The 21,729-nt window shown below is 45.4% G+C and overlaps 2 protein-coding genes across 6 annotated transcripts in view; both read left to right on the top strand.

Moving 5' to 3' along the window:
* SNUPN (snurportin 1) overlaps window positions 1-2,703 on the top strand; it is a 43,395-nt gene extending 40,692 nt beyond the window's left edge. For all 4 annotated transcript variants that reach the window (XM_012098663.5, XM_042235207.2, XM_042235208.2 and 1 more), the window contains exons 8-9: window positions 358-438; window positions 2,112-2,703. In XM_012098663.5, coding sequence (XP_011954053.1) covers window positions 358-438; window positions 2,112-2,435 — 405 coding nt within the window. In that variant the 3' untranslated portion in view covers window positions 2,436-2,703. The remainder of the gene's footprint in view (window positions 1-357; window positions 439-2,111) is intronic.
* Window positions 2,704-19,385: 16,682 nt separating this feature from the next.
* PTPN9 (protein tyrosine phosphatase non-receptor type 9) overlaps window positions 19,386-21,729 on the top strand; it is a 73,032-nt gene continuing 70,688 nt past the window's right edge. For both annotated transcript variants that reach the window (XM_004017839.5, XM_042235214.1), the window contains exon 1: window positions 19,386-20,088. In XM_004017839.5, coding sequence (XP_004017888.1) covers window positions 20,026-20,088 — 63 coding nt within the window. In that variant the 5' untranslated portion in view covers window positions 19,386-20,025. The remainder of the gene's footprint in view (window positions 20,089-21,729) is intronic.

Raw genomic sequence — 21,729 nt, forward strand, 5'->3', positions numbered from 1 at the left:
GGGAGAATAACAGAATCCCCACACCTAGTACAGCGTAGTTGTTCACAGTCTTGACCATATGTTAAAATCAACTGGAGAGCTTAAAAAACAAAAATGCTTGGGTCCCACCCCAGAGCAGTTCAGTCAGAATTTCAGGGGGAGGCCTGGGCGTCAGTAATTTTTAAGAGTTTCCCAGATGGTTCTCCTGTAAAAAACAAGGTTGAGAACTCTATGCCTAGTAATTCAGAGGATAGATAGAGGGGGCCGGTTAGGGTGAGATTTAAATTTTTCTTCTTTGATATATTGTTAGCTCTTCAACTGCCGGAACCAGTATTGTTTGTAACATATACTAATTATTTGTTCTAATTTGTGTTTCAGTTTAAATTTGTGGGACTGAAGAATTTCCCTTGTACCCCTGAGAGCCTGTGTAAGGTGCTATCTATGGACTTCCCTTTTGAGGTAACAAAACCATTGTCTTTATTGCTCTGATGTGATTGTGGGACACAGGGAAACTCGGCTACATGGAGTCTTAAGAGTGCCTCTGACTTTGCTGAGTCAAAGCGTCAGAAAAAGGGCTGAAAGCTGACTCTCGGGAAAGGATGTGCTCATGACCCTTCAGAGTCAGATAAGTCAGAAGGCCTGAGCTGGAAGGGCCCTGAAAGGAAAGCTCATCTCACTCCCTCATTTTACAGCTGGAGAAACTGAGGCCCAGAGAGAGTTGAGGGTTCCATTCCTGGGTCCTTGTGTCCTCTGTGTGCTACAAGCGTGAGAATCAGCCCCATGTTTGACTGCCACGGCTGATGATGTAAAGGCGCTTCTGTGGCTGGCAGACTGCAGGGCTTTGAGCTCCTAATCCTCCTTCCTCCGACCAGCAGATGGTCCCCGGGGATGGCAGTGCATGCTGAGCAGTGGCAGGGCAGCAGAGTGACTAACTTGTCCCAGGTCGCCTAGGACCTCCGGGGCTTCAGTGCTCAACTCAAAGTCTCAGGCCCTCAGGGTCTGCTCAGCCCTGGGGCCTTTTGTCCTCCTCAGAATGTGCCCGTACCCTCTACACAGACTTCCTTTGCCCATCATATCCTTTAAAATTCTGCCTAGTCACCCACAAGTATTTGCTTGAACTGAATATAATCTTGCTAAAAGGATCACAGCTTCCCAAATAAGGAAATAGCAAAGGCTGAGCTGCCTTCATTTCTGGGAGTCAATTAAGAAGGTGGTAAGAACACCATCTTTATTTATAACCCTTATGCCCCAGTGACAATAAATGCTTTTTAAAGATGAGTCACTGAATCACAGAAAAGAAAATATGGGACTGTGGGAGGTCTTCCCGTTGAGAAAAACTGAGTTTCCCAGAACGTAGCTCTCAAACAATTTAGGGGGAGGTTCAGGCAGCCAGAAATGCTGGCTGCTTGACCGGCTGCTTCCCTTGCACTCAGCAGTCTGGCATCTTGGAGGGGCTTGTCCAGTTTCCCTGCTTTGTTCCCTGTGTGGAGCACATCCCCCACTCCTGGGACCTCCAGGTGGTAGTAAGTACATGGAATCAGGAGAGAAGACTTGGGCTCAAGGTGGATTTTTCCTTCATCCTCAGTGTGTTTGGGGGAGGCCCCAGAACTGGAGCTGGAGCAGCCCCAGCTCTCAGACACTTTCATGGTGGGTAAGAGAGTGAAATGGGGCTTTCCTGGTGGCTCAGATGGTAAAAAATCTGCCTGCAGTGCAGGAGACAGATTCCATCCCTGGGTCTGGAAGATCCCTTGGAGAAGGGAATGGCTACCCACTCCAGTATTCTTGCCTGGAACATTCCATGGACAGAGGAGCCTGGTGGGCTATAGTCCATAGGGTCGCAAAGAGTCGGACGCAACTGAGTGACTAACACATACTTCAAGAGGGTGAAATAGTGGATAGGAAAGCACCCTGTAAACAGGAAAGTACTTTGTATGTCTTTATATATTAAAATTTCGTTTTCTAGGCCATTTCTTCATTTAGAGAAATGCATGTGTGAGAAATGAGGACTCTCTTTCATCTGGCAGCGACCCAGGAAAAAAGAACTGGACCATAGGAACTGCCGCAGTGTACCTAGCTCTCCCGGAGACATGGGCCCCAGAATCCCTTCTCATCCCAGGTTTCCTCTCTTGTAGGTGGATGGGCTTCTCTTCTACCACAAGCAGACCCACTACAGCCCTGGAAGCACTCCTCTGGTGGGCTGGCTGCGCCCCTACATGGTGTCAGATGTTCTTGGCGTAGCTGTGCCAGCCTGCCCACTGACCACCAAGCCAGAATATGCTGGCTACCAGCTCCAGCAGATTATTGAGCACAAGAAGAGCCAGAAGGAGGGCATAATGGGGAAGCTCACACCCAGGGCCTCTGAGAATGGACACTATGAGTTGGAGCACCTGTCTACCCCCAAGCTGAAGAGCCCTCCCCAGAGCCCCAAGCACCCGGAGAGCCTCATGGAGAACTAGGCAGGGCAGCCTCCTCTGGGAGCCACAGGATGGTGGTTGGCTCAGAGGAAGGCTGAGGAGGTGGACAGTCACAAAAACAAAGTGACTTCATTTTAGGGCAGACCTTCCAAAGCCATTCCGGCTGGAAAGAGCTTGTCTCCTATCTGAAATGCTGGCTTTAACAGTAGGGGGAGGTTCCCACATTGGGTGGTCTTCGGCTTGAGCAGCAACTCCTGTGAAAATGTATCACAGATCCACAGTGTAAATATATGTCATTCTTGAGAGGTTATTTGTGGTTCTTAAACTTTAGACTGTCAGGAATCTCCCCCACCTCCACTCCTTCAGGCTACCTAAACCATGACTGTTCAAGTGTTGGCCCGTTTCACTCTGTTTAGCACTTAAGCATTCTGCTGAGTTTCTAGTTGCTGCTGCTGGTAACGTCATTTTCTAAAAGGTCTTACCAGGAACTGCAGTTCTTGGTATTTGAATATGTTCCCTCTTCTGAGAAGACAAGTGTGATTTTCTCTGGTTTCGACACAGCCAGAGATAAAATGCAAATAGAGTTCATTCACTGCTTCCACCAACATTTGAACACCTTCCAGAAAATAAGCCTTGTGCTAGGTCCAGGGGTGTAGAGTAGGCTGTGGTGTGGAACAGGATTTCATCCCTGCCCTTGAGCTCAGGATCCAGTGAGAAAATAAACTCACCAGCATCTAGATAGTGGGATGATAGCTTTAGTGCAGAAAGGGGGGCGGGGGAGACTGGAAGGAGCAGAGGGAGCTTTCAGAGCTGGGCTGAGACTCAGAGGAGGGACAGAAATGTGCTCTGTGGACAAGGAGGGGGGAGTTTCTCGCAGAAGCAGGAGTTTATGCAGCTGCACCCCTCCAGAGCTGAGCAGGACTTGCTCTGGGGCCTGAAGTTGGTTCAGCACGGCTCGAGGGTAAAGTGGGGCTGGGGAGGCTGTGGGAAAGGAGGCTGGAAAGAGATGGCCCTGACCGTACGTGGCCTGTGTGTTTAAGGTGTGTTTTACAGAGGTTTTGGATTTTATATCATGGATAAAAGGGAGCTGATGAAGCGCTTTGAACAGGCAAGGTCCACTCAGATTTGTGGACGAGAGCTCTGTGGCAGCTGCGAGGGTGGAAGGTGGCCTCTAACGCCAACCAGTTAGTTTCTGCTCTTTGTTCAGGAAATGTGTCCCATTTCCCGTGGCCTCAATCTGCTTCCCATACTGCTTTCCACTTTCTAGGACTTCTCTTAGTAGACAAAAGGTCTTCACTATTCCACTCCAATGTACTAGTATCCTGCGGAGAAATTTTCAGAGGGATCCAGGTCAGATCTTGTCTGACATGCAGTTGTTTCTTTGTGTTGATCAGTTCTGGGAACGGATCTGGGCAGAAGCTGTGGTTAAGCAGAGCCTAATTACACAAATTCAGCGCCCCATTGGAACTAGCCTCAGTGTTGGGCTCTTAGAGGGCCACTCAGGCTGACACTGTAAAATTGGAGAAGGAAGAAACCCCCTTCCCTACCCAATAATGACCCAGCTGGCCGCAGATTTAAGCATGCCTACATCAGTAAGCTGTTTCCTGAATTTAGGTCAATTCTGTAATAGGAACATCGTGTTCCCCTTGCCAAAAAGCATGTTGTAGGCTGCTTAGAGGTTTAGTCTCTGTTTAATGATCTTCTGGATGCTCTAGTTTGTGCTTTCAGCAGCCAATTGTATCATTTCAGGAGCTGTGCATGCCAGTATCAGTAGAGACTTGACCAGGCTCTGCCCTAAAATAATCAGGTCTAGAAGGACTACTTCCCTCAAAGAATGCTCTCTGGGGACAGATGCATGAATCAAAGACCATAGCCAAATGTCACCATGTACAATTTGATACTGTTAAATGGTACCTGGAAGGATGTTTCTCAGGGATATGCCCTCATATTTTTCAATGAGCCAGTATGATTTATCAGTCACTGAATAGAATGTGTCTCCTGGTCATATTTCTCTCTGAATTATGAAATCACCCCCTGCCACTCATTTCAAAGACAGTTGTGTTGTTGGTTTCCGTGATTGCATACTCGTTATTTTAATGTTAACTCCAAATTTAGATTGTAGAGGAAGTGGAAGAAGAGAGAGGTGGGACTTAAGGACATGGTGACTCGCTAGCTGTGAAATGAAAGAAATGGACAGGAGGAGGAGGAAATGGCAACCCACTCCAGTATTCTTGCCTGGGAAATCGCATGGACAGAGGAGCCTGGTGGCTACAGTCCATGGAGTCGCAAAAGAGTCGAACATGACCGAGGGGCAGAGCAACAACAACAACATGTGAACGAATGTAAAAAATGTGAAGTATTGATTTGGGAGGCTTCCAGTTCCGGCAAGTAGGCAAATTTACAAATACCAAATCTGTGAAAAAGGAGGACTGAGTAATTGTCTTGCCATAAATTATGCATAAAGACATTAAGAAAAAAAAAGAAATGGACAGGAATCATCAGAGTGATTCTTAAGTTCCTAACTTGGGTGCCTAAATGCTATTAACAAGGACAAGCATCTCAGGAAGAACATGACTGGGAGGGACTCTGGGGCAGAAGGATAATGAGCTCAGTTTGGGACAAGCCGAGTTTGAAATGAGTGGGAGATTGACACATCAGTAGTCAGGCCTTAATTCAAGTCTTCATCATTTCTCCGCTGCAGCACTGCCAGCGTCTCTCACCGGGTTTTCTTGCCACCAGTCTTCCCCACCTTCCCTTCAGCTCTAATCTGTCTCTGTCGCAACAACTGGCAGAGTGACCCTTTGTAAAAATGCAAATCTGATCATGTTACTTCAAGGACTTCCCACAGCCTACAAGGTACACGTAAAGCTCCTTGGCCTGCTGTACAAGTTTCTTCATGACCTGGCCTTAGTACATCTGTCTCGTCTCATGGATACCTTGCCGCTTTTACTGCCTCCTTTCTAGCCATGCTGCTTTATGGTTTAGTACAAACACGTGTTTCATACTTCTCCTTTCCCACCCCCAAACCAGCCCTCCTCGCTCTGATTTCATCCACTTGATGAATATACCTACCCATCTGTGTTTTTGGCTGCTCCAGGTCTTAGTTACAGCACACGGGATCTTTTGAGTTGTAGCATGCAAACTTTTAGTTGTGGCATGTGGGGTCTAGTTCCCTGACCAGGGATCAAACTCAGGCCTCTTGTGTTGGGAACATGAAGTCTTAGCCACTGGACCACCAGGGAAGTCCCTACCTATCCACATGTTGGATAGACAGATACCTGTTTGGAACATTACCTCTGCAGGTGCAATTAGCCATTTTCATCTTTGTGCCCTCCCCATTCCATTACATATCTATTTCCCAAAGTTAGGATAGTCTCCAAGACTGTACTTTGATTTGGTAATTTACCAGAAGGACTCAGCACACTCACTGAAAACTGTTTTACTCCCAGTTACAGTTTATCACAGTGAAATGAAACATTTAAGTCCCATTAGCATCATGGACAGCTTTAAATTTCCTAGTAATTGTGTGACAAAACTCATGGAATATTGCCAACCAGAGAATCTCACCTGTTCCTTGGTGTCTGAAGTTTGTTGTTGAACTTGGTCATACAGACCTGGTTGGCCAACCTCATTCTCCAGCCTCTCCGGAGGTCTGGCTGATAACATGTCACATTGCTGGGTTATCTGGTGAGGCAAAAGATACCATGCAAACAAAGACATTATTGTTAGTCACGACATTCCAAGGGCTTAGAGGTTACTTCCCAGGAGCCAAGGGCAAAGGCCAGCCTCTCTTTGGGCAAGGCTGAATTACTTATGACAGACTTCTTCTGTTAGATGGTAAGCACTTTGAGGTCAGGGACTTGGTTTTATTCATCTTTCAGAGCCTGGTGCCTGGCAATATGACTGGTATTTGCACCAATAAATGTTTGCTGAGTGAATGAAATGATGAGCTGGAATGAGAATGCAGTCTGGAGAGGAACCCCTCCCCTCTCTGCTGCCCAGGGGAGTGACCCTGGAGAGAAGATTGAGAGGAGGTTTGTAGGCTGCTAACAGGTAGTTGGATATGCTACAGACTTCTAAGAATGAGAACTATATTTAATTTGTGAATGTGATTAAAAGGAGAGCCATAAAAGGGGACATCCTGGGCAGTCCTTCTACTGCAGAGGGTGCAAGTTCATTGATCCTAGTGGGGGAAACTAAGATCCTGCACTTGCCACCTGGTGTGGCCAAAAAAAAGGACAGCCACAAAAACTTCACACTGCATACCTTGGAGGAGGGAAAGAAATGACCTTCCCAGTTACAGACTTCCTTTCTAACAGAGAAATCAATAAAAAGCTCAGCTGGTAAAGAATCCACCTGCAATGTAGGAGACCCCAATTCGATTCCTGGGTCAGGAAGATCCACCAGAGAAGGAAGAGGCTACCCACTCCAGTATTCTTGGGCGTCCCTTGTGGCTCAGCTGGTAAAGAATCCACCTGCAATGTGGGAGACCTGGATTCGATCCTTAGGTTGGGAAGATCCCCTGGAGGAGGGAACAGCTACCCACTCCATTATTCAGTTCCATGGACTGTACAGTCCGTGGGGTCACAAACAGACACGACTGAGTGGCTTTCACTTTCACTTATATATATATTTAATTTATTTTAGACTGCACTGGGTCTTCATTGTTGCACTTGGGCTTTCTCTAGCTGTGATCGGGGGTTACTCTTCATTGTGATACAGGCTTCTCACTGTGGTGGCTTCTCTTGTTGCAGAGCGTGGGCTCAGTAGTTGCAGCTCCCAGGCTCTAGAGCACAGGTCATATTTGTGGTGCACAGGCATAGTTGCTCCGTGGCATGGGGGATCTCCCTGGACCAGGGATCGAATGTCCCCTGCATTGGCAGGTGGATTCTTAACCACTGGACCACCAGGGAAGCCCAAATGTGTCTTTTTGAATTATGATTTTCTCTGGGTATATGCCCAGTAGTGGGATTGCTGGGTCACATGATAGTAGTTCTATTTTTAGTTTTTGAAGGAACCTCCATAGTGGCTGTACCAGTTTATATTCCCACCAACAGTATAGGAGGGTTCCCTTTTCTGCACTTTTCCAGCATTTATTGTTTGTAGATTTTTTGATGATGGCCATTCTGATGGGTTTAAGGTAACACCTTATGTGCTTTTTAGCCATCTGTATGTCTTTGGAGAAATGTCTATGTAGATCTTCCACCCATTGTTTTAAATTGAGTTGTTCATTTTTTTTGATATTGAGCTGCAAGAGCTGTTTGTATATTTTACAGATATTTGCAAATATTTTCTCCTGTTTTGAGGGTTTTCTCTTTGTGTTGTTGATGGTTTCCTTTGCTGTGTAAAAGTTTTTTAATTTAATTAGGTCCCATTTGTTTATTTTTATTTTTATTACTCAAGGAGGTGGATCAAAAAAGAAAGTGTTCTGCCTATGTTTTCCTTTAAGATTTTTATAGTATCTGGCCTTACATTTAGGACTTCAATCCATTTTGAGTTTATTGAAATGGTTGAATGGCATCACTGACTCAATGCACATGAGTTTGAGCAAGCTCCGGGAGTTGGTGAAGGACAGGGAAGCTGGCATGCTGCAGGTCACTGGTCCACTCACATGACTGAGTGACTGAACTGAACTGAGTTTATTTTTGCGCATGGTGTTAGGGAGTGTTCTAATTCATTCGTTCCCACGGAGTTGTCCAGTTTTCCCAGCACTGCTGATTGATGAGATTGTATTTTCTCCACTGTATATTCTTGCTGAGGCTGTTCTTAATACAGCTTCATTACTGCCAGCTTCCCAGCACTCCCAGGCCCCTCTACACCTTGCCTCTGCCTTGTTATTAGATAGCAGACACTCTCGGGGAAGACGGAACAGGAGGTAAGTCACAATCAATCAGGGCCCAAGATCAAACTTCTCAGTACTTGGAGGGGGAAACAGAATTTAAAAATTAATCTAGTTTTTCTTTTGATGTAAAGATTGAGTATAATAACAAACGCCCAAGACAAAGTGGGACTCAAAAATCAGCTCATCTTACCAAAGCAACCAGTCATATGCTGGCTAAAAGCTCAAAGCTTATCAATCTTTCCTGCCCTACATATCTGAAAGCATAAAACAAAAGATCATGCTTGCTTAAAAATATATGTTGGACTTCCCTGGTGGTCCACTGGTTAAGAATCCACCTGCCAATGCAGGGGACATGGGTTTGATCCCTGGTCCAGGAGGATCCCACATGTCCTGGAACAACTACTGACTGTGCTCTGGAGCCTGGGAGCCGCAACTACTGAGCCCAATTGCTGAAAGTACTGAAGCTCAAAAACCTTAGAGCCCGTGCTCCACATCAAAAGAAGCCACAGCACTGAGAAGCTTGTGTGCTACAGTGAAGAGTAGCCCCTCTTCTGCAACTAAGAAAAGGCTGCCTGCAGCAACAAAGATCCAGTGCAACAACAAAAGAAATAACAATAAATCTTAAAAAAAAAGACACATGCACCCCAATGTACATTGCAGCACTATTTCCAATAGCCAGGACATGGAGACAACATAAATGTCTATCACAGAGGAATGAATAAAGATGTGGTACATGTATATAATGGAATATTACTCAGCCATAAAAAGGAATGGAATTTAGGTCATTTATAGAGACTGTCAAACACAGTGAAGCAAGTCAGAAAGAGAAAAACAAATGCCATATATTAATACATGTGGAATCTGAAAAAAATGGTATAGATGATCTTATTTACAAAGCAGAAATAGAGACACAGACATGGAGAACAAACATACTGATAGCAAGGGAGAAAGGGTGGATAGGGTGAATTGGGAGATTTGGACTGACTGACATATATATATATACTATTGTACTATGTATAAAATAGATAACTAATGAGAACCTACTGTATAACATAGGGAACTCTACTCAGTGCTTTGTGGTGACCTAAATGAGAAAAGAATCTCCAAAAGAGGGGATATATGTATGTGTATTGCTAATCCACTTTGCTGTAGAGCATAAACTAACACAATATTGTAAAGCAACTATACTACTACACTGCAATTTAAAAAAAGATTAAACAAGGGAAAAAAAGACAAACCTAAAGGCTTAAAAATAGAGCTACCATATGGTCCTGAAATCCTACTCCTAGACATATATAGAGAGAAAACCATAATTCAAAAAGATACATGTACCCCAGTGTTCACTGCAGTGCTACTTACAATAGCCAGGACATGGGAGCAACCTAAATGTCCACTGACAGAGTCACGGATAAAGATGTGGCACGTATATGCAATGGAATATTACTCAGCCTGAAAAAATGAAATTATACCATTTGCAGCAACATGGATGTACCTAGACATTGCCAGGCTGAGTGAAGCAAGTCAGACAGAAAAAGACAAATATCATTTGATATTACTTACAGGTGGAATCTAAAAAAAAAGAATACAAATGAACTTATCTACAAAACACAAATAGAGTTACAGATGTAGAAAATAAATTTATGGTTACCAGGGGGTAAGGGTAGAGGGAAGGTACATTGAGAGTTTGGGATTGACATATATACACTGCTATATATAAAATAGATAATTAATCAGGACCTACTGCTGCAGGGGCCCCCAACCCCCAGGCCACGGACTGGTTGGTACCAGTCCATGGCCTGTTAAGAGCCAGGTTCCATGACAGGAGGTGAGCAGTGGGTAAAGCTGAAACCATCTCCCCCACCCTAGTCCATGGAAAAACTGTCTTCCAAAAAACCAGTCCCTTTCCACAAAAAGACTGGGGACTCCTGACCTACTGTATAGCACAGGAAACTCTATACAATACTCTGTAACGGCCTATACTGGAAAAGAATCTAAAAAGAATGGATATATGTATATGTATAACTGATTCACTTTGCTTTACACCTGAAACTAACACAACATTATAAATCAACTATAGTCCAATAATAATAAAAGAATGGCCTCAGGCAGCAAACATTTGAGGGAAGGGACAGAGTCCCCAAAAGTAGGATGCGTATATTTGTTTCTCACATCCATTTCATGAGATGGTGAGTATTTTGAAAAGTTGATTTTTTAAAATCTGCTTTGATGAGGCAGAAAAATGACTCCAGAGGCAGCCTTGGAAACTGGGAGGTAGGCCTCACTTTTGGACCCAGCCCAGGAGCATACTTCCCATCTTCAGGGAAAATGTGGAACCGGACGAGGCAAATTTTGATACCTAGAGAGCTCTTCTGGCTGGGACTTTGCACAGACCATTAACAGTTTTAGCAAACTTCCTCCATTCCTCTCTTCCAGTGGGCTGGCAATCTTTCAAGTCTTCTATCTCTCCCTCTTGTTTTTGCCCTTCAGGTTTTCTCTGCAGTCAGTCTGGGAAATAAAAGATGGAACTCAAATCTGTCAGTTCTGCTTCTCATTAGGAACTTTAACAAAAGTTTTTAAAAGGTAGGAAGTTGAAAGTGGCTCAAATAAAGTTTTATCTATGGGTATGGGCCTTATCCATTCTTCTCTGGCCTCCCCACTAACACAGGTAAGTCAAAGAGAGTGAGAGTAAAGTAACTAATTGGTACCTTGCACCTGTATTGAATATTTTCCCATGAGCAATTAAGTATCCAAGGTAACCAAACCTATGTGGTACTCTTTGACAGGAAATGGACCTTGTTTAGGGCTTCCCTGGTGACTCAGTGGTAAAGAACTCGCCTGCAAAGCAGAAGATGCAGGAAATGCAAGTTCATTCCCAGGGTAGGGAAGATCCCCTGGAGGAGGGCATGGCAACCCACTCCAGTATTCTTGCCTGGAGAATCCCATGGACAGAGGAGCCTGATGGGCTTCAGTCCATAGGTTCACAAAGAGTCTGACTCAACTGAAGCAACTGAGCATGGACGCATGGATCTTGTTTGCAAAAAAGGATGGGTCCATTCTTCTAGCAAACTTTGGTTGACTACCAGCTTCTCTGAACTATATATTATGCCAGGTTCTGAAGGGAGAGCAATGAATAAGACATTAAGGAACCCTCAAGGAACTCATGGTGCCCTCAAGGAACTCATGGTGCCTTCAAGGAACTCATGGTCTAGTGGGGGAGAACAGACAAATAAGCAAATAATTACAATTCAGACTGTTGGGTAAACTCTAGACAATGGGTATCAGGTATAGACGTAACATAGACAGTTCAGTTCAGTTCAGTCGCTCAGTTGTGTCCAACTCTTTGCGACCCCATGAATCACAGCACAACAGGCCTCCCTATCCATCACCAACTCCCGGAGTTCACTCAGACTCATGTCCATCGAGTCGGTGATGCCATCCAGGCATCTCATCCTCTGTCTTCTCCTTCTCCTCCTGCCCCCAATCCCTCCCAGCATCAGAGTCTTTTCCAATGGCCACATGAGGTGGCCAGAGTATTGGAGTTTCAGCTTTAGCATCAGTCCTTCCAATGAACACCCAGGACTGATCCCCTTTAGAATGGACTGGTTGGATCTCCTTGCAGTCCAAGGGACTCTCAAGAGTCTTCTCCAACACCACAGCTCAAAAGCATCAATTCTTCAGCACTCAGCTTTCTTTCACAGTCCAACTCTCACATCCATACATGACCACTGGAAAAACCATAGCCTTGACTAGACAGACCTTAGTCGGCAAAGTAATGTCTCTGCTTTTGAATATGCTGTCTACGTTGGTCATAACTTTCCTTCCAAGGAGCAAGCATCTTTTAATTTCATGGCTGTAATCACCATTTGCAGTGATTTTGGAGCCCAGCAAAATAAAGTCTGACACTGTTTCCACTGTTTCCCCATCCATTTCCCATGAAGTGGTGGGACCAGATGCCATGATCTTCGTTTTCTGAATGTTGAGCTTTAAGCCAACTTTTTCACTCTCCTCTTTCACTTCCATCAAGAGGCTTTTTAGTTCCTCTTCATTTTCTGCCATAAGGGTGGTGTCATCTGCATATCTGAGGTTATTGATATTTCTCCCAGCAATCTTGATTCCAGCTTGTGCTTCTTCCAGCCCAGCGTTTCTCATGATGTACTCTGAATGTAAGTTAAATAAGCAGGGTGACAATATACAGCCTTGACGTACTCCTTTTCCTATTTGGAACCAATCTGTTGTTCCATGTCCAGTTCTAACTGTTGCTTCCTGACCTGCATATAGGTTTCTCAAGAGGCAGGTCAGGTGGTCTGTATTCCCATCTCTTTCAGAATTTTCCAGTTTATTGTGATCCACACAGTCAAAGGCTTTGGCATAGTCAATAAAGCAGAAGTAGATGTTTTTCTGGAACTCTCTTGCTTTTTTGATGATCCAGCAGATGTTGACAATTTGGTCTCTGGTTCCTCTGCCTTTTCTAAAACCAGCTTGAACATCTGGAAGTTCACTGTTCACGTATTGCTGAAGCCTGGCTTGGAGAATTTTGAGCATTACTTTACTAGCATGTGAGATGAGTGCAATTGTGCAGTAGTTTGAGCATTCTTTGACATTGCCTTTCTTTGGGATTGGAATGAGAACTGAACTTTTCCAGTCCTGTGGCCACTGCTGAGTTTTCCAAATTTGCTGGCATATTGAGTGCAGCACTTTCACAGCATCATCTTTCAGGATTTGAAATAGCTCAACTGGAATTCCATCACCTCCACTAGCTTTGTTCATAGTTATGCTTTCCAAGGCCCACTTGACTTCACATTCCAGGATGTCTGGCTCGAGGTGAGTGATCACACCATCGTGATTATCTGGGTCATGAAGATCTTTTTTGTACAGTTCTTCTGTGTATTCTTGCCACCTCTTCTTAATATCTTCTGCTTCTGTTATGTCCATACCATTTCTGTCCTTTATTGAGCCCATCTTTGCATGAAATGTTCCCTTGGTATCTCTAATTTTTTTGAAGAGATCTCTAGTCTTTCCCATTCTGTTATTTTGCTCTATTTCTTTGCATTGATTGCTGAGGAAGGCTTTCTTATCTCTCCTTGCTAGTCTTTGGAACTCTGCATTCAGATGCTTATATCTTTCCTTTTCTCCTTTGCTTTTTGCTTCTCTTCTTTTCACAGCTATTTGTAAGGCCTCCTCAGACAACCATTTTGCTTTTTTGCATTTATTTTCCATGGGGATGGTCTTGATCCCTGTCTCCTGTACAATGCCACGAACCTCATTCCATAGTTCATCAGGCACTCTATCTATCAGATCTAGTCCCTTAAATTTATTTCTTACTTCCACTGTATAATCATAAGGGATTTGATTTAGGTCATACCTGAATGGTCTAGTGGTTTTCCCTACTTTCTTCAATTTAAGTCTGAATTTGGCAATAAGGAGTTCATGATATGAGCCACAGTCAGCTCCCAGTCTTGTTTTTGCTGACTGTATAGAGCTTCTCCATCTTTGGCTGCAAAGAATATAATCAATCTGATTTTGGTGTCGTCCATCTGGTGATCTCCATGTGTAGAGTCTTCTCTTGTGTTGTTGGAAGAGGGTGTTTGCTATGACCAGTGTGTTCTCTTGGCAAAACTCTATTAGCCTTTGCCCTGCTTCATTCTGTACTCTAAGGTCAAATTTGCCTGTTACTCCAGGTGTTTCTTGACTTCCTACTTTTGCATTCCAGTCCCCTATAATGAAAAGGACATCTTTTGGGGATGTTAGTTCTAAAAGGTCTTGTAGGTCTTCATAGAACCGTTCAGCTTAAGCTTCTTCAACGTTACTGGTTGGGGCATAGGCTTGGATTACCGTTGTATTGAATGGTTTGCCTTGGAAACAAACAGAGATCATTCTGTCGTTTTTGAGATTGCACCCAAGTACTGCATTTCAGACTCTTTTGTTGACCATGATGGCTACTCCATTTCTTCTAAGGGATTCCTGCCCACAGTAGTAGATATAATGGTCATCTGAGTTAAATTCACCCATTCCAGTCCATTTTAGTTCGCTGATTCCTAGAATGTCGATGTTCACTCTTGCCATCTCCTGTTTGACCACTTCCAATTTGCCTTGATTCATGGATCTAACATTCCAAGTTCCTATGCAATATTGCTCTTTACAGCATCGGACCTTGCTTCTATCACCAGTCACATCCACAGCTGGGTATTGTTTTTACTTTGGCTCTATCCATTCATTCTTTCTGGAGTTATTTCTCCACCGATGTCCAGTAGCATATTGGGCACCTACTGACCTGGGGAGTTCCTCTTTCAGTATCCTATCATTTTGCCTTTTCATACTGTTCATGGGGTTCTCAAGGCAAGAATACTGAAGTGGTTTGCCATTCGCTTCTCCAGTGGACCACATCCTGTCACACCTCTCCACCATGACCCATCTGTTTTGGGTGGCCCCACATGGCATGTCTTAGGTTCATTGAGTTAGACAAGGCTGTGGTCCTAGTGTGATCAGATTGACTAGTTTTCTGTGAGTATGGTTTCAGTGTGTCTGCCCTCTGATGCCCTCTCACAACACCTACCTTCTTACATGGGTTTCTCTTACCTTGGACATGGGGTATCTCTTCATGGCTTCTCCAGCAAAGCGCAGCCGCTGCTCCTTCCCTTGGACGAGGGGTATCTCCTCACGGCTGCCCCTCCTGACCTTGAACATGGAGTAGCTCCTCTTGGCCCTCCTGCGCCCACTCCTTGGACATAGACTCAGTTCAGTTCAGTTCACTTCACTCAGTCGTGTCCGACTCTTTGCGACCCCATGAATCGCAGCACGTCAGGCCTCCCTGTCCATCACCAACTCCTAGAGTTTACTCAGACTCATGTCCATCGAATTGGTGATGCCATCCAGCCATCTCATGCAACATAGACGAGTAACTGATAAATCCGTGATCTGGGAGTGGTAGATAGGAGTGTCGGATAGGAAACCTGTGTGATGAAGAAGACAGATCATATTTTAGCTTAGAGAAAAAGAAAAGAGAAAAATGCAGAGAATAGCAGTAGGTAAATACCAGGCCCTAAAGTATTTGGTAATAGGGGAACTGTTATCTATACAAGATTTTTCACCTTCCTTACATAGCTTACTTTGGCCATCCTAGTGATTATAGATTTGGCCTATGAATAAACGAGAACAAATTTTTACCCTAGACATTGGTTAGTAGTATGACTTTATTATTTTTTTATGTTTTTGATGTGGACCATTTAAAAAATCTTTATTGAATTTGTTACAGTATTGCTTCTGTTCTATGTTTTGGCTTTTCAGTCACAAGGCATGTGGAATCTTAGCTCCTTGACCAGGGATTGAACCCACATTGCCTGTATTGGAGAGCAAAATCTTAACCACTGGACAGCCAGGGTAGTCCCTGGCCTTACTTATTCTGTATCTGTCTTTTAGACATGTCTTTCATAGGCAGTAGATATTTTCGAGCAAATTTAAGATAACCTTTGGATTTTAGAGGTAAAGGTATTATGGGGGAAACTACAAAATTCTAATCACAGCTTTGGAAATGCCTCTATTCCTAGACTCAAACAAATATTTAAAGAGGCAGGAGAAAATGCTAAGACAGAGGTCTCAGAGTTAAGGTGGCTGTCTAATTGATTCAGTCATTCAATATATATTCATGAAGGATCTGCCTACTAGGTACTAGGCTCTAGGCACTGAGGGTAGCAGGGCCAGCAAGACAGATGTGGCTCCTGCCTTCCTGGCTAAGCAGGCAGACACGAGGCCAGTGAACATGGAAACTCGTGCATAATTACTGACTGTGATCAGCTCTCTGATAAAGAATAAGAAGGTGCTAGGAGAGAGTAACAGGGAGCAGTTCAGGGAGCAGTTCAGGGAGCAGTCAAGGAAGATCTTGCTGAGGAAGTGACTTTTGAGCTGAGACCTTAAAGATGAGTCAGATTCATCTGGTGAAGGAGGTGGGAGGAAGGAGAGGGTAAGCTTTCTAGAGACAGACTTGAAACCTGTGCTTTCAAAGCAAAAAACAAATGTACAACCCCTAACACTCCTCTTCCTAAGGTTCCCTCTTTGTAATTTATTTTCCACTTTCAGATTTCAGTTCATGTTAATCTAATAAAATTGTGTGTTTTTTTTTTTTTTCCTGTCGCCTATACTCCTAACCCTCTAGCCTTCCTTTTGAGGCCCTGCAGCCAAGCATTGAAAAATGGATCGACTTTATACACACACACACACACACATATATATGTATATATATATGTTTTTTGGAAGATTATAACTTCAGCTACCTCATACTGTGATGGTGAGATTAGATGAATAAAAAGAACAGTGTCTGGCACTTGGTAAGGATACAGCAAATGTGAACTATTAGTTCAGTGTATGTATGTATCATGATTTATTTACTGAGTATCTTATCGATGGGCCATTACATTGTTTCCAATCTTTTGTATTACAAATTGTTTTGTAGTTTCTAAGATTTGATTGACCAGGAAGACAGTATTACACTTGATTTTGTTAGTCCAAGCCTGCAGTTCAAGGCAAGACTTTGTACTCTGATTCTCCAAAGATTTCCCACTTAGAGCAAATCCAGCCAGCTGCCTTGCACTTGGTTCTGTTCCTTACGTCTCTGCTCAGAAACTTCCAAACATTATCCTGTTTGGACTGTGATAGGCAACAGTTCCAGAAAACTGTTCCCTTACACACCCACACGCCCACACACACAGCTGTGCTTCTGAAAACTCTGCTGATCTCTCTCTCTTAGCTCACTCTGTCCAACCTCCCCCTTTTAAAATTTCTGTCACCAGATACCTGCATGAGGAGTCAGAATGCTAGGATTCAAGTTTGAGTTCAATACTAATGAATTAGCTGTGTTGCCCCAACTCCCGGTATCCTAAGGGTCATTGGCAAAAACAAGTGTAAATAGTGGGTTGAGAAACTTCAATCTCTTCTACGTCCACTTGGTGATTTGTACTACTCAGGTTTGCCATTTCCAGCTTAGCCCTAGAGCCATTTGCCTCTTCGGGATAACAACCACATTTAAGCTACTATTAAAAAATTTTTTTTTGGAAAAGGTTATACATCCATGTGCAAAATTTAAACACACACACAATGTTGTTAGAAGTCAAAATAGTGGTAACTCGAGCAGTGACCGGGAGGGGACAGAGGACTTTGACAAGTTGGGAATTTCTTGATCTGTGTGCTGGTTACATGGGTGTGTTCAGTTTACAAAAATCATGCTGTACACATATTTTCACCTTTATGTATATATATTATACATCACTAAAAAAGTTCTTAAAAAACTTAAAATGTATAACTGATCGTATAGGGGAAAGTCTCCCTCTTCCCTTCTGTTACCAGGAATCCCAGTTCTCCTCCTGGGAGACCACCACTGCTCTCTTTCTTGTGTATCCCCTCAAACCTTTTTGGCATATAAATAAATTTACAAATACATATTCATTTCTTTCTTTATACAAGTGACAGCATGTTATACACACTATTTGGGTCTTGCTTTTTTCTCATGTAATAACATAGCTTACGATGTTCCATTCCTTACATGTGGAAGAGACCACTGTCTTGTTCATGGTTGTAACCCTAGGGCAGACTCAGTGCCTGGCATATATAAAATACTTGTTAAATAGTCCGCCAGAGGAGCATCCGGTTACAGTACTGAAACTAACTTCTTTATGGGGTAATGAACTCAACCTGGAGTCATCCTTACTGGTGAAAAGGAGAAAGTAACCCATCTGCTGCTGCTGCTAAGTCGCTTCAGTCATCTCTGACTCTGTGCGACCCCAGAGAAAGCAGCCCACCAGGCTCCCCCGTCCCTGGGATTCTCCAGACAAGAACACTGGAGTGGGCTGCCATTTCCATCTGAGGCAGAAACAAATCCAACCACCAAAGGGTTTCTTCTCTAATCAAAGGCAGCCTGAAGTTTCTATTGCAATGATGTAGAAATGAGGTGAGGTCAGTGGTTACTTTTAACTTATTTTTAAAAAATATTTATTTATTTAGGCTGCGCTATGTCTTCTTTGCAGCAGGTGGTCTTTCTCTAGCTGCCTCCAGGGGGCTACTCTCTAGTTGTGGCCTGAGGGCTTCATATTGTGGTGGCCTCTCTATGAGAGAGCTTAGGCTCTAGGGCGGTGGGCTTCGGTAGTTGTTGTCTATAGGCTCAGGTTGCCTTGCAGCATGTGGGGTCTTAGATCCCTGACCAAGTCTAGAGTCCAATGTCCAATGTCTCCTGCACTGGACCACTGGACCATCAGGGAAGTCCCACCAGAGGTTACTTTTTTAAGTCCCAGAAGGAGCATCAGAACTCAGGGCATCTTCCTCTGTTGCCTGAGGACCCCTCCTGTTGGCCTCTGTGACCTTCAGCCCTCTGCCCTTGGCACTAGCTGTGGCACTACTTGTTAGCTGCATCCCTTTCAGAGTATTTTTGGTCTGGAATGATGCAAAAACATACTAGACCCAGTCCTGCCTTCCCAGTGCCCTCTCTATTCCCAAACCGACTCCCAAGACCTTCCCCAAGCTCTTTGCAGCTCTCGCCTTCATGAAAATCAAACGCTTGCATACACTGCGTGATTCCTGCAAGGGGTTCGAAATTGAATGGTGTTTCTTTTGAAACACTAAAATTAACCACGCGGGTGATGGATTACCGGATACCGGTGGCAAAGAGTGAGAGCGAGCTAGGGCCGCGAGCAACTAGTTAATAGGGTCTGTTTCTTCTACCTGCGGACCCTGGACTTAGTAAGCAACCTTTCCAGGGGTCTTTCAGTCAGCAAGCGACGCGGAAGTGGGTGACGACTGTGGATTCCTCACAAGGAAGTGATAGCAGCAACTAACCCCAGTCCAGGTGCCTATGGCAGCTAGTTTTCAAACACTTGTATTTTTCTTCCTCCTCCACGGAGCTTAACCTCACGAAACTCACACGCTTTTTCTTCCTTTTTCTCGCTCCGCGCGCTGCAGAAGTCCCCGAAGCCCCTCCCCCGCCCCGGTGCCTCTGGGTGCCCCCTCCCCGCGCCGGCCTCCCCCCGCCCCCGCCCCCGCCCCCTCTTCGCGTCCCCCTCCTCGCGCGCCGCCGCCCCCGCCCTTGGGCTCCTCTCTGTCTCCCCCTCCCGGACGGCGGCGGCGCTCGGCCGGGCTCTCCGCGTCGCCAGTTTGTGAATGAGACGCTCAGTTTCTCAATGGAGCCGCAGGGGGCTCGGGCGGGCGCAGTGCGGCCGCAGCGCTGGCAGTGAGCCTGGAGGGGGGCGCCTTTCCCTCGCTCCCTCCTTCTCTCCCTCCCTCCCGCCACCGCGGCTTTTGAGGAACGGGGCTGAGAGGCCGCGGCGCAGGTCGCAGGGCCCCGCATCCCCGAGGACGCCTCCGTCGCGTTCTGCTGGAGCCGGAGCGCCGCCGACGAAGCTGGTCGCCGAGGAGGCCGGTGGCCTTCGGGATATTTCCCCCAACTCCCCGCGGTCCTTTGCTCTGGGTTTAGAAACTTCTTGATTTCCCATTTCCTTTTTTAAATCCCGATTAGCTCCTCGCCTGCATTTTTTTTTTTTTCCGGGAGAGGTGGGGGAGTGTGAGGAAAGGAACGAAGAAAATAAAAAAGGATTTCCGCCCAGAAGAGAGCGACAGTTCTGAGAGCTTTTTCTTAAGGAAACAGAAGCGGCGTTTGCGGCCGCCGCGGGCGCGGGGCCCCGCCGGCCCAGCCATGCGCGAGCCGGCCCCGGGCTGCTGAGGCGCGGGCACGCGGAAGCGGAGGCCCACCGCACCGGGCTCCCCGCGCTCCCGGGCGACTTCTGTCCGCCGGGCGGCGGCAGCGGCGGTGGGATGGAGCCCGCGACCGCGCCCCAGCCCGACATGGCGCCGGAGCTGACCCCGGAGGAGGAGCAGGTAAGCCGGGCTGCGGACGCAGTGGTGGGTGTGTCCGGACCCCCGAGGCCTAGCCGGGCTGCGCTCTTCGCGGCCCCGGGTCCGCGATGGCCTCCAACCCCCTCCCCCCGCGGCCGCGCCCCAGGCCGTCATCCCCCAAGCCAGGGGCGCCGCTGGCCGCTGCTTCTGCTCCCGGCCTCTTCAGTCTGCTGCTTACGGGCCGCGTGTTGCCCCCTCCCCGTATTCCGATGATGATTGCAGTTTCTCCTGTTGGGGGCCTCCCTTTACCCTTACCAACATCCCCCGACGTTTGTAAGAACACCTACGTTGCCTCTGGCCCTTCCACCCCTAAATGTGTTTTGCTTCATTCCGTGAGGGTTTGTGGTTTTCTAAGGTCAGAGAAAGCCCACTTTGGGGGCCGGATTCCTTCGGGGACTGTCTCCCCTCCCTAGGACAGTGAGAAGTCCATAGATGCTCTAGATTTTCAGACGAGCCCCTCGGGCTTTTTTGTGGCCTACTTGGACATCATTCTGGAAGATCCAGGCATTCTCAGGTTCCCAAAGTCCCTGGCCTTGACTGTCCTGTTTAGCTTTCTCTGGCTGGGCGCATCCCTTCACCCCCACTTACCTACCCCCATCTCATCTCACTGTCTCCATCTTTCTGAAGTCTACATTGAGCCCCATTGTCCCTTAAAGCTTAAGTTCCCAGAAGGAAACGGTTTGCGGTGTCATTTGAGGGCCTCGGATAAGGAAAGAGCCCAGGGTCCTTATAACTTTCCCTCGCCCACATTACTGTTGGGGAGACATGGGCCACTCCTCTGCGAACGGTAGGAAAATCTGAGATTGGAACCCTAAAGTCTTTTTGCTCTTTCTTCCTTAGCACTGCCCACATCCATGGTCAGATATAACCATGCTCTTGATTCTATGTTTAAAAACAAAACAAATAAACAAACAGAAAAAAACCTAAAAAAAGAAAAAAAGATGAACCATGCTGGTAACCATTTCATGCTTGCCAGGCCTTGTTTCCAAGGACCGCATTTGGTAGTACAATCTCTAGTGTGAAGACAGTCTGGTTTGCAAACTAATATTGGTTAATAGGCTTGTTTAAGACCGGGTTTTTAAAATGCCCTTGACTTTTCTCCTCATTTGTAGAGATGACTTTTTTTCATATTTGGCTTTAGACCACAGCCTTGTCTTTTGACACCTAGAGATAAAATCAGCATGAGGAAAAAAAAAAAAATTCTGCTGCTCTGTACAAGCAGTGGTAACATCCTGGTAACTGTAGTGTAATGCGAGCAGGTGGCCAAGGAGACCACACTGCCAAAATTAGGGAAATACCACTTCAGTACTAAGATGCGATGTGTTTGGTTGATTTTAAATGGGCAAAACTCTTTCACTTCTTTTCTTTTGGTTAGTCAGATTTGAAGTTTTTATATTTCTGAGACTTGAGGGCATCAGTATTCCACTATGAAAATGCCATTTGGTTGTGAATTAAAAAATTTAAACTGAGAGAAGTAAATCTTAAAGTGTACATAGTATTGATAAAGCATTAACTTTATTCTGTACATATATACAATGTATATACATATATGCAACTGAGTTTAAACTAGAAATAATATTGAATGAATGTGATGGAATTATCAAGGACTTGATGAAAATAGTA

Source organism: Ovis aries, chromosome 18 (genome assembly GCF_016772045.2).
Source record: "Ovis aries strain OAR_USU_Benz2616 breed Rambouillet chromosome 18, ARS-UI_Ramb_v3.0, whole genome shotgun sequence".
Lineage (NCBI taxonomy): Eukaryota > Metazoa > Chordata > Mammalia > Artiodactyla > Bovidae > Ovis > Ovis aries.